Raw genomic sequence first — 17,177 nt, 5'->3', positions numbered from 1 at the left:
TCTCTAAGAGGGTCTTAATACACCTATGACATGAATTCAGGTGCAAGAGGTAGGAGATGACCCATTGAATAATGCCACATTAAGCCCAGATGATCCACGCAATTAAGTGCATATGTAATTGTACTCCCCAAAGAGATTTCTATTGAAGTGCTAAGAATGAGGTTGGGCACATTTCTAAGTGACAAAAGCAGGGTCTGTGGCCAGTTCTCTCAGTTTGTGCTAACTAAGGTCTGCCTTTTTTTTTTTTTTTTCTCCTTCAACAACTGTTTTTCACCTGCCTTGTGCAAGCTTTCTCCTCTCCCACACAAATCAAACCCATTGCTGCCTCCTTGGCCAGGAAATATTTACCTGCGCAGTGGGAACTCACATTTTGTTCAGGCTCTAATTCAACCTTTGCAATTTAGGCTGTTTAAAATTCATCCCTAAACTGTTGCTCCCTCTCCTATTTCCGAATCTTTAGCTTAACTGTATTAGGTAAAAAACTCGGTGCTTTGTGGTCGAGTAATCCTGCATGACAGAGGCAAGGCATGGTAGATAGAGATTCACTTGTGGTTTGTTTACGGCTGTAATGAATTGATGTCAAAATACAAATGTAAGCAGTATAGAATGTGAATTGGTAAAGTTACGATTCCCGCTTCAAAAGGATTCCTGCAGAAAAGACTGAGTGCCCGAGCGCAAGTCTTAGCACTAGGCATGCTAAAAAGTCTGACTATGTGAGAAGCAGCATCAGCTTTAAATACCCTGCACCGTCGCCTTACTTTGCCTCATCACTATTATCCCCGCAAGCTGCTAATTAACTCCTATTCTTCCAAAGTATCTACACAAGATATAGTAAAGGGACAGCAAGTACCTATGAGAGTTCCTCTTTGTCATGTAAAATTAAAATTATCAGGAAGATGATAAATTGAATTAGCTAAACAAACGGGGGAAAATAAAGAAAAGCAAAGAAAACCAACAACCGATGTGTAGCTAGGGATAACGGGCTTGTAAAATACATATCTCGTGTTGAATCAAAATATTCTCACCACGTTATTTTCTGTCTACCCTTAACTCCTTAACTTACTTGGCAAAAGCTGGCTTCTATGCAATTAAAAAAAAAAAAGGAAATAAAAGGGAAAAAAAGAATACTGTCACCTTTAGTCTACATTAACGTCCCTCATCTCAACACTGATAACGCTACTAAATTACAGAAAACTATAACCATGTGGTATTTTCTGCTAAATCGTAGCATTTTATGCCTTTACGACTACCCATCTGTGTAATAGATGGGGTTTGTTTTGCATTTATCATAAAGAGTTGTTGTGGTTTCGACCAAGTCAACAGCTTAGTTCCAAAAGCAGTCACTCACACAAGACCATGACAGGAGTTCAGATTAAGACAAGATTAAAAGCGGCGAGTGAAATTCAGACCAACATATTCATGAATTTAAATGTAAAACAAGCCCTATCGCTTGATTTTTAAAAAAAAAAGGGAAAAAAAAAAAAAGCCAAACGCTATGTTTCCACATTTTAGGCGATATATGTAGATTCATTGAGATCAGTAAAATAACTTATTACTACAATGCCTGTAAAAAAGCTATCGGCCACTAATATATCCCAGATGGATTTTAAACTGTAGTTTGTAACAGCCATTTGCCTATTTATTTTTTCAGAAGGAAAACTGTCCTTCGGGATAATTTCATACAAGAAAGGAGCCGTGTAAGAGACGGCGGATGGGGGGGAGAGGGAGGAGGGGGAGAAGAAAGAAAGAAAATAAACCCCACACTCAAACCATAGAAACTCCATAGAAACTTGGTGTGAAATAGTTTTCTGTACCAAACTCGCCTGCTTAAACCAGGGACATGTTGCTAAGCGCGGCGGTAGGGCTGATCCGCGCTCCTCTGCCCGATTAGCGATCCTACCGCAGCGCTTCGGGAGAGGAGGGGGGGCACAGGTAACCTGCCCCGTGTCCATGGCAGAGAAGAAGGAGGGGAAACATGGGGGCAGGTCATGAGAAGACGAAGCCGCAACCCTCCGGCTTGGAGGACAGGCGAGGAGACGCCGCGGGCCAGCCCCGGGCGCGGATGAGCAGCCCGGGATGGGCACCGCCTTACCGGCCCCCGGCCCCGCAAAGGGACGGCAGGACAGCAGCGGGCAGACGAAGCTTTGTAAGTCACCATAGAGGTGAAAGGGCTCATGAACTGCACTGGTGGGGCGAGAGGAAATTCGCACTTGGCACTTCTACCATGAATTTGCTCGCAAGCGGCTGCGCCGCTTCCCTAACTTAGTTTGCGCTGCGCGGATCTCGGCGCAAGGAGCTCGGCAGGGCACCCGGCGCATCCCTCTTCCCGGCATGAGGCCAAAAGCCGATTTCTCTCAACCTGGGAACGCAGCCTGCCCTCACTTTAATTGAGTGGAAACCAGGCAGCGTAAATGGCAGGAGCTTGCTCTCTGCTCCAACACCTCCAGGTCGCAGAGTGCCCAAACCGCGTTTCTGCAACTCTAGAGCGTTTCCAAGCGGGCGTCGGCAAAACTGAGGGTCTTCCCTTCCCTGCCCTCGCCCCTTTCGGTGCGCCCCGGGGTAGCGGAAAGCCGGCGACGGCTCGGGGTGGGTACCGGAGCCTCCTGGCCAGCCGCCGAGCAAGACGGCTCTCCGAACAGTCTCAGAGGATGCGGCAGGTCGCGTCTCCCGCGGGACTGCAGCCCCCTTGAGCTTCTGCGAGGGCGGACGGTCAGCGACAGCCCTATCCTGAGGTCACCTCGTGGCGCTCCCCCTCTCCGTTCACCGCTGCAGGGTCGACGGCGGGCGGCGGGCCCCCTCTGCCGGCCTGCCGCAGAGCTGCACCGAGAGTCACCGCCGGGGACATCGCCGCCTTGCGCAAGGCCTGGCAGCGTGCAGCAGCCCCGGCCAGCTCTCCGCAGCCGTTTCGGAGCGCAGGTCCCCGCGGCATAAGGAGGCCCCAGAGGTGTCCCCTTTGCCGCCACGCCCACCTCACGCACGCAGTCCCGCTCTCACCCGCCCCCCGCCCACCCCGTCGCCGCTGCTGTCGGTCCCCGTCAAAGCCTGCCCGTACCCGGGGGAGCGTGGCGGCTGCTGAGCTGGCGGGAACGGCGGCGGCCCGGAGGTGGCCGTGGGGAGGGGCGGCTGTGCAGGGAGAGGAGACACGGTCAGGACGAAGGGTGTGAAGTTTCCTGAAGGGAACCCCAAGGCTGTTGCCAAGACCGCGAGGGGGGATGGGAGGGAGAGCCACCGCCACGGCGGCTGCGGGCGGGGATCGCCCCGTTCCCTGCCTGGGTTAAGCCAGCGGCGAGACTACGACATTCGCTACACGCAGACACACACGCACAAAAGAAAAAGAAACCCACAAAACCCGAAAACCCAAGCACAACCCAGCCCAAAGGGGCAGCCGTGCCTCCACTCAGCACCCCGGCTACCGGCCATGAGCCCAGGCCGCCTTACGGGGCAAGCGCCGGCGGCCCACTGCTGCCCGTAAGGCACTGCCCGCTCGCCGGCCCGACCTCGTCTCCGCTGTGCTGCCGGCAGGCCCGGCCGGTGGCGAGGCTATGCTGGGATGGGGAATGTCCCCGGGCTGGGCCCGGCGCCCGCCCAAACATGCCGGACAGCGATGAGCGCCTCTCGGAGCCGCGTCCTTGTCCGCGGTACCGGGAAGCAGCGAGCAGACGGGTGACGCCAGCCTGGCGGCAGTTGCCTCGGGGACCACCTATTCAGATGTACCCCTTATGAGAGGAGTCCCGGAGCAAATGCCGCCGGGAGTCGCCCGAGGGCTCGCGGGGTTGCCCGGCACCGTGCGCGGACGGCGATGGACGTGTGCCGGGGCGCCGACTGCAGTGCTGCGAGCACCTTGCGGGCACCAGCCGCTCCAAAGGGGCGAGTGGTCTGTAAGCGAAGGGCAAGCGGGACCTGCACCGGCGGCAGGCAGAACCGGGAGTCATGCAGCTGCGGCTGCCCTAACCACCCTTCGGCAAACCGCAAGCGCGGGCCCCGCCGCCAGCGCCTTTGCGGTGGGCTCGGGGAGCGGCATTCCGCGGCCCTCCCGTGGGTGCGCGATTGCGGTGTCCGCGGTATCCCGCCGACCCGGCGCTCACCCCCGCGCCCCACGGTAGCGGCGGCTGCGGGCGCGCCAATTCCAGGAGCCCCTGGCCCGCGGCCGCGCCCTGGAAGCTCCCGGAAAGGGACGTGATTGGCCGGCGCCCTCCCCGTATGCAAAGCAGCCGGGGGAATGACATTCCTCCGCACTCCGCCCGCCGCAGCCAACTCGCTCCCGGCCACCTCCATTCATCCCGGCGGCGGCGGCGGGCGCGGGGCGGCGGGGCGCCGGGCGGGCGGCGCGGACCCCAGCCTAGCCCAGTGCGGCGGGGCGCGGAGCAGAGCGGCAGGGTACGGCCCGGCAGAGCCCCGGCGCCGTGGGCGGCCCGCCGGCAGGAGGCCTCTGCGTTTCCCCGCGTCTCACGTGAAGACCCGAGAGCTCTCCGCTGTTGGAAATGCCCTTTCTCTGAGCCGTCGTCTGGGCTGGAGCTGTCACTTCTAACTCTGGCTGGCAACTTCGGGGCTTTGAGCCGTCCCAGTTCTTTCCGTCTCTCTCCGTAGGGGTCAGCGACTCCTCCACCCCGCTCACCGCCACCTCCTCTTTTGCGGAAGGAAAGCTTTCACTCGTTCAAAAGTAGTGGGTTTTGGGGTTGTTGTTTTTTGGGGACTTTGGGTTTAGTGGGATTTTTTTGTGCGTGTGGTTTTTTTTTTTTTTTTTTTAGTTTATTGTTGCTGTGTGGTTGCTTTTCAGTGTGTGCGTGTGCGTGGGGGCTCTCCGCGCAGGCTGGCAGTACCCATCCTGCTGGCTGGAGGCGGCCGAGAGAAAAGCAATGTTTCCGAAAGCAGACTTCCACCTGCTGCGGTTAAAATATTGTTAAGCAGCCGGTTCCTGTGGCCGAGTTAGGGGAAGATTGCCTCAAATACTGGGGGAAAAAAAAAAAAGAGAGAGAGAATTGGCAATGACTGCTGAAATTGTTGCAGACTCTTGGTGGTTTGACTGCTGAGGAGGACGTGAGTGAGAGAGAGAGAGCGCTGTTGCACACACAAAACCACAGAGGGAACCCACAATTTAACCAACATCCCCAAACCTAAGTTTTCAGCTGTGGACCTTTTAGCCTCAGAGCTTGCGATCGGCTGCGACCTTTCTTTTTAAATTGATGAAAGATATTATACCAAAGACAAGTGCAAAGAAGACAGATTCAAAGTTTGAATGCTGTGCACTGAGCTTTTCTTTTTGCGCAAGAATGATTGAAAGGTCATGACACGACTACTCTTAGAGCAACTCGAATCAAACTACTGAAGCTGATTTTCAAGGCTGCTTAGGGAAAAAAAAATCTCGCAGAGAACATTAATGGATTCCTGTTGTGTTTAAATTCTCTACAGATTATATTGTAAATATTTTATGAAGTAGAGTATACGTGTGTGTGCGGGCGTGTGTGTATGTGAATATGTATATAAAGTTGTAGCCAGCTGACCTTTGATCAGAAAGTCTAGTTCGTGTATTGCCTTCTCTGAAGACTGACCCCGAATTTCCCTCTCTTAAAGAGCGATTTTTGCCTACGGAAGAGGTTGATGTATTTTGTTTTGTCTTGGGACTATAAAGAAGTCACCTGGAAGAAACTAATACGCAACTGACTCTCTGGGAAGCCCAGGCTTTGCATGTGTTGCTGACCGCGTCTTGTATTTGACTTGCCTATTTTTTTACCACGGTGTTTGGGAGTTTGGAAGGAGCTTTCGCCCGATAACTTTTTGTGTCACGGCCGCAAACTAGATGCACAGGTGTCGCGGTAAAGCCCCGCACGGACGACCTTTTCACTTGTCGGATTAACGTGATCTGTTCCGCCGCGCCAGGAAGCCAAGAGTTAAGTCTCGGCGTGCTCGCTATCTCAGCCGCCTTCAGCAAAAAATTAACTTCGGGGACTGGCATAGAAACAAGTTTCCCCCGGGTCCTCAGCCTGTATCCGTTTATGTTGGTCCCCAGAGAGCAGATCGCTGAAGAGTTACGCTCGTTTCGCTGTTTTGTAAAAACTCTGTGGAGGTCTTTCACTCAAAAGGCTTGTTGTGATGCGTATCCCCGTAGATACCAGCACCAGCCGCCGCTTCACGCCGCCCTCCACCACGCTGAGCCCGGGGAAGATGACCGAGCCGCTGCCGCTGCCCGGCGCCGACCACAGCGGCGCCTTGCCGGGGAAGCTGCGCAGCGCCGACCGCAGCATGGTGGAGGTCCTGGCGGACCACCCCGGGGAGCTGGTGCGCACCGACAGCCCTAACTTCCTCTGCTCCGTGCTGCCCACCCACTGGCGCTGCAACAAGACACTGCCCATCGCCTTCAAGGTACGTCTGCTAGCTACTGAAAATCGCGCTTCTGGGGGCAGGGGCGGCGGGGATGGAAAATCAGGTTGCGCGCCCCGCGGTTGCGGGGGACACAAGCCTCCGACATCGGGCTCGAATCCGCATCCGGACCGAGACCCGGACCGGCCAGGCTTGCCCTGGCTGGGAGGCCCCGTCGGGGCCGGCAGTAGGTCGCAGCCGACCCTGCATCTCCTGCTTCCCCTCCTTCCTTTCCTCCTTCCTTTCCTCCTTCCTTTCCTCCTTCCCTTCCTCCTTCTTTTCTGCCTTCCTTTCCTCCTCCCTTCCCTCCTTCCTTCCTTTCCTCCTTCCTTCCTTCCCTCCTTCCCTCCGTCCTTCCCTCTCTCCTTCCTTCCCTCCTTCCTTCTCTCCTTCCTTCGCTCTTTCCTTCCCTCCTTCCTTCCCTCCCTCGTTCCCTCCCTCCTTCCCTCCCTCCTTCTTTCCCTCCTCTTTCCCTCCTTCCCTCCTTCCCTCCCTCCTTCCCTCCCTCCTTCCCTCCCTCCTTCCCTCCCTCCTTCCCTCCCTCCTTCCCTCCCTCCTTCCTTCCCTCCTTCCTTCCCTCCTTCCTTCCCTCCTTCCTTCCCTCCTTCCTTCCCTCCTTCCTTCTCTCCTTTCTTCCGCGGTCGCGAGTGACAAGTCTCGACAGCGTGAGAAGGCGCGGGGTGAGCGGGAGCGCCGTGAGTCTCGCCCGGGCTCCGGGCAAGAGCGAGCACAGGCGGCAGCTGGGGCATGCTGTGGGCTGGGCAGTATCCCTCCAGTCGCTGCCTCTGTCTTCTACCCATTCATAACCCTGATAGTGAGGCGCGGCTCAGGGCAAGGGAAAAAGAAATTTGATGATAATAATAAAAAAAGAAAGGGTAACCGGAGGTGTTAGGCTTCCCTGGGGACCAGTTGCCGGCGCAGCCCGTTGCAGACGGGTGCAGGCGTCCCGCCGCTAAAAAAAGGAGCCCCGGGCCGACAACAGACCTCACGCAGCGGCGGTGGGTCCCTTCGCAGGCAGCCCCGCGGCGCAGCGCCCGGCGGCCACCGGCCGGCCACCCGCTCCTGAAGAGCAGGGCTTCACCTCACCAGGCTGCAAGGCGCTCTTCGAAATAAAAACAAAACAAAAACAAAACCCAGCCACATTTCCTTTCTTGGGCTGTATTTTATTATAATCAGCGTCGGGGCCTAGCCTGGTCAGACTCTGCGGCCGCTTGGGCTCCTGTTTGCAGAGCCCGGCAGAAGCCTGCGCCCTTAGGCGGCCTGCTTTCCCGTTACCCGGGTTCAAGCAAAATTCATCCCCTCCTTTGACTTGGCTCAATCGCTGACTTGTTGAAGGTACAGGTTTTCATGCTACTGATGTAGATACGCTTCCGAACAGGGAAAGGAAAAGGTAATTATTCTCGTTATTCTTTTCACCGAGGTGGGAGCCGCAGAGACATGCAGCTCTCTGGGAGCCCCCGGGGTTAGATTTAGGATCGGGATTTGTGAAGTTCGTGCTTTCTTTTGCGGTCTCTGCTAAACACCGACCGCCTCACTACAACTTTTTTGAAGGTTGTCGGACACGAGTCTTTCCATGGCTTTTGGGGGGAGAAGAAACGAGGGAGAAGGGGATCAGTTTATCTCCCAGAGTTTTGGGAAATCCTGGCGAGGAGGCGACTTCAGGGGAAAGTTTTATTATGTCTGGAGAGTCTTCTTGGTTTACGCATATATGAGTCGGGGGAAAAGGGAGGAACTAATCGGCACGGTCAGTTCCTAAATTCACACATTTAGATTAATGACTTTACTGTCACCCACGCACTAGGCAACTGCTGCTAATTACTCGGGAAGCTCTCCTCCTGGAAGGCAGAGTTACTGTGTAGAACAGGCGTGAGAACCCACTCCGCCCTGCCGGGAAGGGAGATAACCAAAACGTCCACACGCGGACGGTGTTTCTCCTAGGGGTCCTCTAAGGCCGGAGGCGACCGCGGAGACTCCCCGCCGTGCCACGCGTGTCCGTGCCTAGCGCCGGCCGTCTCCCTGCGGGGAATGGGAAGCGCGGGGACCAGCGGTGGCTCTTTCCGCTCCTGCTCAGCTTCCCAAGCCGCCGGACGAAAGCGGTGCTGCCGACCGGCCCCGGCTCGCCTCGGTGCCGAATTGCCGGGAGCCGCGGAGTCCGGCAGAGACTGATGCCCCAGTCCCCATCTCCTCTCCGGGCAGGGGGCACTTCTGGCGGCAGGCTGGTTGTGTGAAAATTGCCCAACTCGGGAGCTGGTTTCGAGAGAGATGAAACGCTGCTCTCGTTCCCCGTCCTCTGTCCTCCACAGCTGCTGCAGCCCTCCGTTTTAGCTAGCGAGCCCTCTTCCAACTTCTGCAAACAGAATAGAGGGTCAAGTTCTCCAAACAGATGTTGCTCCAAAGTAAGCGTTAGTAACACTGAGCTGGTTTAACCCAGAAATATGCAAGGAAAAAAAATCTAAACAAACAAAAACCCAAGACACCCCCCCAAAAAAACCAAACCAGCAAACAATAGCAACAAACCCCCGCAAACAACAAATAGCCAAACACAACCTCCCATCCCCCCCGCCAAAAAAAACCACAACACCAGAAAAACACAACCCACAAAACAACAACAAAAATAGCCCAAACAAACAAACAACAACAACAAAAAACAGGAGAGGGTTTCCTTGTGAGATCCTGAACTTTTGTGCTGGGAGGCACCTGCTTGCTGGGACTCCTGGTGCACTTCATCTTCCCTTCAAACGCTCCTGCCGTGCGACTGCTGAGAAATGAGTTTTGAAATAGTTTGCCACGTCTAAACCAATTGCATTGGTTTCATACTGAATACTGAATATTTGCAAAGGTACTTTAAAAGACGTAAATTTTGTGATCATTTGAACCAAGAACCAGAAAAATTCAGTTCACATCATTCCTGTAATGCCAGTTATCTTATTTGCACCTGTCAGAAAAGACCTGAGTTTTATCAAGTATTTGCTAACAACCATTGCATCAGTAAAGAATTTTCTCTTCACGTTTCCTTAAAAAAAAAAATCATTCATAATGTTTTGATCTTTTAGGTTTTTACTTCAAACTAGAATGATCATTTCCATTCCTCTTTTTTTTTCTCCCCTAAAACAAAGATTCTGAGAAGCTTAGAAAATAATAAATGTAAGATGCCATATAGATTGACTGCCCAAACACTGTTAGAAAGAATCTAATTCTTATTTAAAAGGCCAGTTCTGTTTGATTGATGTGGCAGAAGTAGGTAATTTAGATACCCAGCAGTGTTGCAACTCTGATACTCCTCTGGCTTCTTTGGAAATACATATGTTTAAGAGCTAAAGAGTACAACAAAGAACTAGATAACTCCAGTCAGCAAGTCTCAGCTTATCTGTTTAGTCTTTTTTCTAATGTAAATGTTTGTATTTCTGTTTCTGTTGTCTCTGACTTTTAACTCTAGTTTCTTTTTGTGGGATGTGTAATTTTTATACTTGCTTCTAATATTTTGTTGTGTGTGCCTTATTGCTGAGGTTGCCTTCAGGGTAATTTGAAAACAATTAATTAGAATATTTATCCTGTAAAAGACAACTGACCCTGAATTCACAAAGATTTTTCGTTCCTCAAAATGTGAGCGTCTATTTCCTTAAATGAACATGCAGACATTTGCATTGCAGGGGGATGATGGTGATGCCCCCATTTTCCCCTTTCCCTTTCTTGTGCCTTTGATATATGTGCATATTTTAAAGGTTTATGGTAACTTTTTAAGAACTGGGTGAGCACATTGGGTTCACAGTTGCTAATCTTGTGAACCAGCGTGCCCCATGGCACAATGCTGTGCAAGGGGAAGACCTCCTAACATAAACATTTCAAGCAGGGACTAATTTATGCCAAGATCAGGGAAATTTGAAAAGTTGAGCATAGCACAGGCCACAGAAATGCATTATGGCATGTAGAGGAGAACAAGAAAAAGCAAAAACTTGGGCCACAGAAGAATATGAATATGAAAGTTGAAATAGATACATAAAGAAGGAATTTTGACACAGTGATTTTAACTTTGTGTGTGGAAGTGAAAATAAGGGTTATTGGTGACAAATGAGAGAGTAATGAAGTGAGAAACACAGCTTCCTGTACCTGAGACTGAAGTCCTCTCTCATACCATGGGAGGTAGCTGTGGCTGGGGAGTTAAGTGTCAAAGGCGGATCAAGTGAAAGAGCCGCTGATCCTGTTTGGAAAGAACAAGTGCGATTAGAAGCTAATAGAAGTAAAACCGGGCCATGCCCATTTTCAGACAGCTATAACTTCATGGACATAGCTAGAAAACGCTAAGAGGAAGGAAAAGTATCAAGCTGCAACTCAGAGGAAATGATGCAGGACTGCTTCCTCTTACAACGTATAAAAGAGGAAATTAAACTTAGCTAGAATTATATTTTTAAGAATTTTTTTTTTTTATTGCTAGTAGTCCTGAGACTGTAGACTTAAGTAGAGGAACAGCGACAGGATCTAAAAAAAGTACGATAGGGGACCTAATTCAAGCTCTTGCTTTTGCCAGAGTAAATCAAGAGACACACCAGATATCCATTTAATTGTAGCAAGGTAAAATTGTTCTGAGAATTTTGTCCTGCTCAAGAAGATAAGATAAAATTTTCATTTTTTAATCAGTGAGAACATTGTAGACGCGAGCTATAAAATTTGTTAGACATATATATACCTCTGAGCATCAAAAATGCGGCAAATCCTGTGTTCCTAAATATTCCTTTGATAAATGCTGGCACCAAGGAGCTACAGCGCAAACATTTTGGATCAAGTGAAAGGCTTTGTCTGAGCGATTGCAGATTTAATTAGTTCAGATCACGATTTCCATCCATCAGGTTGCGGGTGAGGTCTTAAGTCAACAATTTGCTTTCATGCTTCTCAAGGAAAAAAATAAATTGTTAGGTAAGTCGTGATTAAACATTCAATTGAGGCCTACATTTCTGTGGGTTTACTCTAAATGTATACTGGGGCAGGTCTGTTGTGAGCAGCAGAAGGAGAAGACAAGGAACTGATGCAGGAACTGAGATGATAACTTTGGTTTTGTTTTCCCTTGAATTTTACATTCCCAGCATTGTGCTGACTCCACTGTAGCTTAGGAGTAATGCTACTGATGTAATTCAGACCAGAATCAGTTCTCATTACTTGAATTTATTTACTGACAATTACAGAAGTATATTTTGGAAAGCTGCTTCCAAGCATTTTTCAGGTCAGAATACGCATTGTGCTGTGTATTTCGGAGGTGCGTCGATGTGAAAACTTTTCTGTAGCTCTGGGTGGAAGTGACTCTTGTTTTCCCCAAACAACTTTTTAGTCTACGTAGATTTTTGCTGTTACTGCTTTTTTCCTATTCTCTCATGTTACTAATTAAAAATCATGTAAGGAAGCTGAAATTTCTGCTCCTTGATTTCATAGGTGGTGGCCTTGGGAGATGTGCCCGATGGGACGCTGGTAACAGTGATGGCTGGAAACGACGAAAACTACTCTGCAGAGCTCAGAAATGCCACAGCTGCCATGAAAAACCAAGTAGCAAGGTTCAACGACCTCCGATTTGTGGGTAGAAGTGGAAGAGGTATGTGTTCTCAACTACAATTCAGTCATGTTCACCGGTTATGTCAAGTTCTGATTATGTAGAGGGAATTTGAAGACGATGTTTTGGAGTATTCCGCAGCAGGCAATGCTAGAAGATCTGGCGTAGGCCAATTCCAAAGGCACAGAATTAGCTAGATGGCTTTTTTGTTTGTTTGTTTGTTTTACCCTGGACTGTGCTGTTTCAATTTTAAACAACACAATAGATCATAACAATAAAATGATTCATAGAGATAGCAAGTTACATCTCATAGAGATAGCAAGTTACATCTGACCCTGGAAGTCATCTCACCAAGTTTAAAACAGCACAATATTACCCACATTGAAGCTTAAATGCCATATTTTCAATGCTGAATGAGAATTTTCAGCTTGTCTATCGCCTCATGACGGTCTCAGGGCTCCCAGGCACTCTCTGCAAAAGTTCTGTGTAACAGCAACTCAACTTGCTGTTGTGTTGTGTTTTTTGCAATTGTAATTGCAAGTGTTTCCTGCATAGATGTAAAAATTTTCTAGGTTTATCACGTCTTGATGAAGGCACAGGGCACTTTTTCTGGGTTATCTTTCTCTGAAATAGGTGTAGAGCAATGCACAGTAGTCCCGCTATTTCATGTGCTTTGGCAAAGTGGATAGGATAGATCAGAACTGAAGAGACGAGCTTAGTATCTGACTTGCTGCACCTTTGTGATAACCAGCAATTACCAGTATGGAAATAAAAGGGCCTTATGAGCATAAATAACAAATAAGAGTCGAAGCTGACATAAACTGGAACTATAGGAAAATATTTTTAGGAAGCTGCAAATAGTACCTGACACATGCTGCTCCCATCACGTGTGAACGGACAGGTGTACAAATCTTGATCCAAAAGCCTGTAAAATCAACAAAAGGACCCTTTGCAACTTCACTCTTTGGCTCCAGTCCATAACATTAAACCCCATAAATTCCAAGCAATCATGTTTACCTTTGTATTACACGATTATTTTATGTACTTCTCTTATTAACCTTGTTGCTGTGAATGGAGTCCTGCTGCTGTGGGTAAAACCCACAGGAGAGAGGTCAGTGAGCTGTTGCTTGGAAGAAGCTCAGAGAAAAGATCAGTCTCTCTCTTTTAAGGTCAAGAATGAAAAACTGTCTCACCTTCCATGTGACTTCATATGCTATTTACTTACGTGCTTTTCTTTTTCATTCCTATCTTTAAGTAAAATTGGAATGTAACATTATGGTGTTCCAAACACAGCAGTGTTATTTAGGAATGTTTCGGTGTTAAAACACTCACAAATGAAAATGATTATGTTTACTGCACAGAAGTAGGTTTCTGCATCTTACCTTTTTGAGCAGTTTGTGTAATGGTGTCTCTCTGAACCAGGCTGAGTGCTCAGGGCATCACTATTTCTCCTCACAGTTTTTCTCTACCTCTCTCCCCATGTGAGCATCAGAGCCATCTCTTGATGTGCGGTTGCATGAGTGCTTCTTAAAAAAATGAATGGAGTTAGGAGCATGCTTCAGGAGAGTTACAAAGGTGACCCACTTCTGCTCGCTTGGTCTCAAAATGCTTTATTCCAAATAGGAGATGTGTCAGCCTTCAGACTGAGGAAGTTATCCTGATTATACACAACAGCCTGTATTTGCCTTTGAGGTGGAATGCATCTGTAGATATTCTTCCAGTATAAATACAGTCAGCGATTGTGGAAGAGCACGGCCCTGTTGAAACACAAGTGCAATCAGTAAGAATATTTTAAGAATAAAATACCAATCCAGTCCCTCTGTATCCTGCAGCATTTTTAGTTGAGGATACAGAGCGAGGTGTCTTTTAAATCGTGTTGTTTAGGCTGTCTTCAAAATGCACCTGGTGGAAAACACCCACAGCTGAGAACGTAGCTTCGTAATGCTAGCAAAGGATAATAATAGGGTAATGCAGAATAAATTATATCCATTTACTGAAAACATGAGAGATGCTGTAATGTCTAAAAGTATCAGTCATTAAACATGTTCATTTGTTATATTAAAGGTACCACCTTTTCAGTAAATGGAATTTGCATTATGATTCAGAGATGACTGTTTAGACGATTCAAATGAATAGCTGGCAGAGTGACGGAGAAGCTAATAAAAACAAACCTGTAGTTCAGTTCGGGCCATAGTGATGAAGCTAGAAATCATAACAGTGGACTGTGTGAGATTCAAGGTCAAAATCCAGCAGCTGAGAGAGAACAGTTCCTTCTCAGACAGAAAATTTGATGGAGAGTGTCGTTGAGCCCCTTACCCTGCTATCAGCAGTTGCTAGTAGCCAGTCTCTTGTGCACAGACATAAGCATTGTATGTTGTGTGATAATCAGGTGTTTGGGATCCTTTAAGTGATGGAGTGATTTGGGAACGCTGCGTGCTATTAGTCAGACTTCAAGGTTAAATCTCATCACCTCCATTGGCTGCCCATCTTTGGAGCAAATGACTAATATATGCTTTTGTTTACTCCCTGAACAAGGGATTGTTTTCCAAAGGTGGGGATTGTTTGCATTTGGTTTGGGATTTCTGAGGTGGTATTCTGCTGAATTTGTATAAAGCCTAAGCATAAGGTAGCTGCTTCAAAAAGCATTGCTTCCTTTGATACTTGGGTAGAGGAAAATTAACTGAAACTTTGTTTGCTCTGTAATATTTGAGTTTGAGTAAGTTCAGTTGCCACCAGTGATAATGTGTTGCCAGGAATATTACGTTAACAGTGATTGAAAGTTCACATTGGTTACGATCAGAGTGGACATTCCTTGTGTATTTCAGGTGATTTAAAATCCCTGCTGGAGAGTAGGGAATGGCTTTGGCTGGTGACAGATCTCTGTGCATCAGTTATCATGCAGGTGCAACCATCCCCATATTAAAAGTCTTGCCAAACCGATGACGAGCCACCACTCTCTCCTTTCTAAGAGAGCCGGAAATTGTCATTCATGATGTTCTTAATAAATACTTTTTTTGTTTGTTTGCTTGGTTTTTTTCCCTTGTGGGCTTTAAATGCAATCTAGCAAGTGAGTCTGACAGCTGTCTTGTACTTAAGACTATTGTCCAGATTTTCATCTCAGAGAATAAGTGGTTCTGTACTGACTGAGAGAATTACAGCCATTCCCCCTGTTGTGGGGTCCGACCCTGCCTGTCGGTCAGAGAAGACACAGGAACCAAATATTGGCCAAGACTTAAAGATCTAAACTACATTTCATCATTTGTTTCGTATTTAACAGCAAGCGGTTGCCCCATGTTGCTCTGCCTGTGCCTGTTGCTCAGAATTGCAAAAAAATAATAAATTACAGCAACCCACTTGATTTTCTTGACACCTAGAATGGGAGCTGAGAATATTGCAGGTCACCCAAAACATCGAGATGTTGTATAAAAGCAATTTGGCTTGCTTTCCCAAATAAAACAGATTTACATTGGAATTGGCTGGAATCCAGAGTTACTATTCCTCACCCTAATTTGAGAATGCTGCTGGGAAAACCTGCCTGTCTGGCTTGTAAGCCCAAGTAAGTAATTTCTGAAAGAAAAATGTAGTTTAAAACTTGAGTCAATCACAGCCCCCCTCTCCCCCTCCCCCCTTGCCTGATTACCTGGTCAAAAAAAAAAATCTTTATTGTCTCCCTTTGTTCATAAATTCTTCAAACTTTAAAATGCTACTACTGCAAAGTGCCCTCTTAATATATAATGAACTGGTTTAGGTTACTATGATGAAATAAATCGGATGCAAAAAGCCTGACACCATCGAAGTTCATTGGAGAAAATTAAAAATAAATAGTTATTTTGGAGAGGAAAAGCTTCATGGCTCAGTAAGCATTACATATTTTCCTCATGGAATCATTAATCCCAGTAACTATCTTCTTTGTAGAACGTAACTTTAAAAAAAAACCCCAACAAATAAACATGTTTTCCAGATGAAAATAATTATTAATAGGTTATCATAATAGTAGCTAATGAGGAAGTGTCTTGGCTTGCTGCAGAAGATCTCAGTCTAAAGCTGGGAGCTGGAGCTTTGCAACAGCATTCCAGCAAGGCCTTTTTTAAAAACTCTGTCTTGGAAGGGACTGAAAATTAAGCCTATATATGTATCTTTCCTGCTAGCTATGGGGATTAGTGTAATGGAGAAGTTTTGTGACAGCTTTCAGTTTCCACAGAGCCGAAGAAGTACTCCTTTTTCACAGGTGTAGCTGGTAGGAGAGCACAAGAGATATTGCCAAGCATAATCAGAAGTTTCTGCCATCAGGGATGTTTCTTGATGTAATTGTGAGGAAAATAAAAAGAACAATTTCAAGACAGAATCTCTAGAATACTTAAACCCCAGAAATTATTGTCTGAATTCTGAGTCTTCTTGAGTCAGAGTTTTTGCTCCTTCTGTGGAACTTCAGCTTGTGGTTGCTTTATTCGAACATTTTGTTAAAATTTGTTTTGTTTTTTTGCTTAAATCATAAAAATGTGTGCAAAACAGAGGAGGATGCTATTCAACAGGATCATAAAATCATTGTTAAGCAGCCGGCTGGGTCCTGATCCAAGCCATTGGAATGCTTCAGGGGATGCAGTATCACATACTGGAGTAACAATGAGTCGTGAGTGCCAGATGGGATGAAAATAGAAGAAATCCAACAGCAATCAAAACTGAAAAAAAAGAGTCAATTGATAGAGTGTAAAAACAACCAGTTATTTATACTTCAGATTCAGAAGTATGTGGGGTTAGCATGATACCGCAGCCAGCAAGAGGGCAGGTTAGCTATAAAGACACAGGCAGCTCCCTTGAGCCATCCCACAGCCCTGCCATTGTGCCAGGCATGGGCAAGGATAGTATGGCCTTTGGGGTGGGAAAGCTAGGCATCACCCAGGGCCACTGTTGCCAGTCCTGCTGCCTGTGGAGAGTGGCTAAAGAAAGGAACGGTGCTGCTGGTCCACACCCCCGCTGTCCATTAGAGGGTTGATGTTTACCACAGGATTTTTCTCCCTCCAGTCTGTAACGAGTGGTGAATTTTCTCTAAAAGACAGAGGCCAGACGTGGTAATTTCATTTTTAAGTGATTTAGGGTGGCTTAGTTGTGTTGTTAATTTTAATTGAGATTTCCCTGTAAACTGAGTAGCTGTGGAAGAATTCAGGGTGCAGGTTTCCCGCAATGGGAAGGAGCCAATGCCTATTTCAAGCCAAAGCATTGCATTGATCAGTAAGCCCAGCCCTTTGAGGACTACGGCTGCTTCGGTCCTGGCTGTTGGCAGGAA

General features: G+C 47.9%; 1 protein-coding gene across 3 annotated transcripts in view; it reads left to right on the top strand.

The window, feature by feature from the left end:
• The first annotated feature begins 6,090 nt into the window (after positions 1 to 6,090).
• The window catches only part of RUNX1 (RUNX family transcription factor 1), a 76,101-nt gene continuing 65,014 nt past the window's right edge, over positions 6,091 to 17,177 (top strand). For all 3 annotated transcript variants that reach the window (XM_054381282.1, XM_054381275.1, XM_054381268.1), the window contains exons 1-2: positions 6,091 to 6,360; positions 11,779 to 11,935. In XM_054381282.1, the coding sequence (XP_054237257.1) occupies positions 6,091 to 6,360; positions 11,779 to 11,935 (427 nt within the window). The remainder of the gene's footprint in view (positions 6,361 to 11,778; positions 11,936 to 17,177) is intronic.

This window comes from Indicator indicator, chromosome 1, assembly GCF_027791375.1.
Source record: "Indicator indicator isolate 239-I01 chromosome 1, UM_Iind_1.1, whole genome shotgun sequence".
NCBI classification, from domain to species: domain Eukaryota; kingdom Metazoa; phylum Chordata; class Aves; order Piciformes; family Indicatoridae; genus Indicator; species Indicator indicator.
This window is presented reverse-complemented; position numbering and strand designations above follow the sequence as displayed.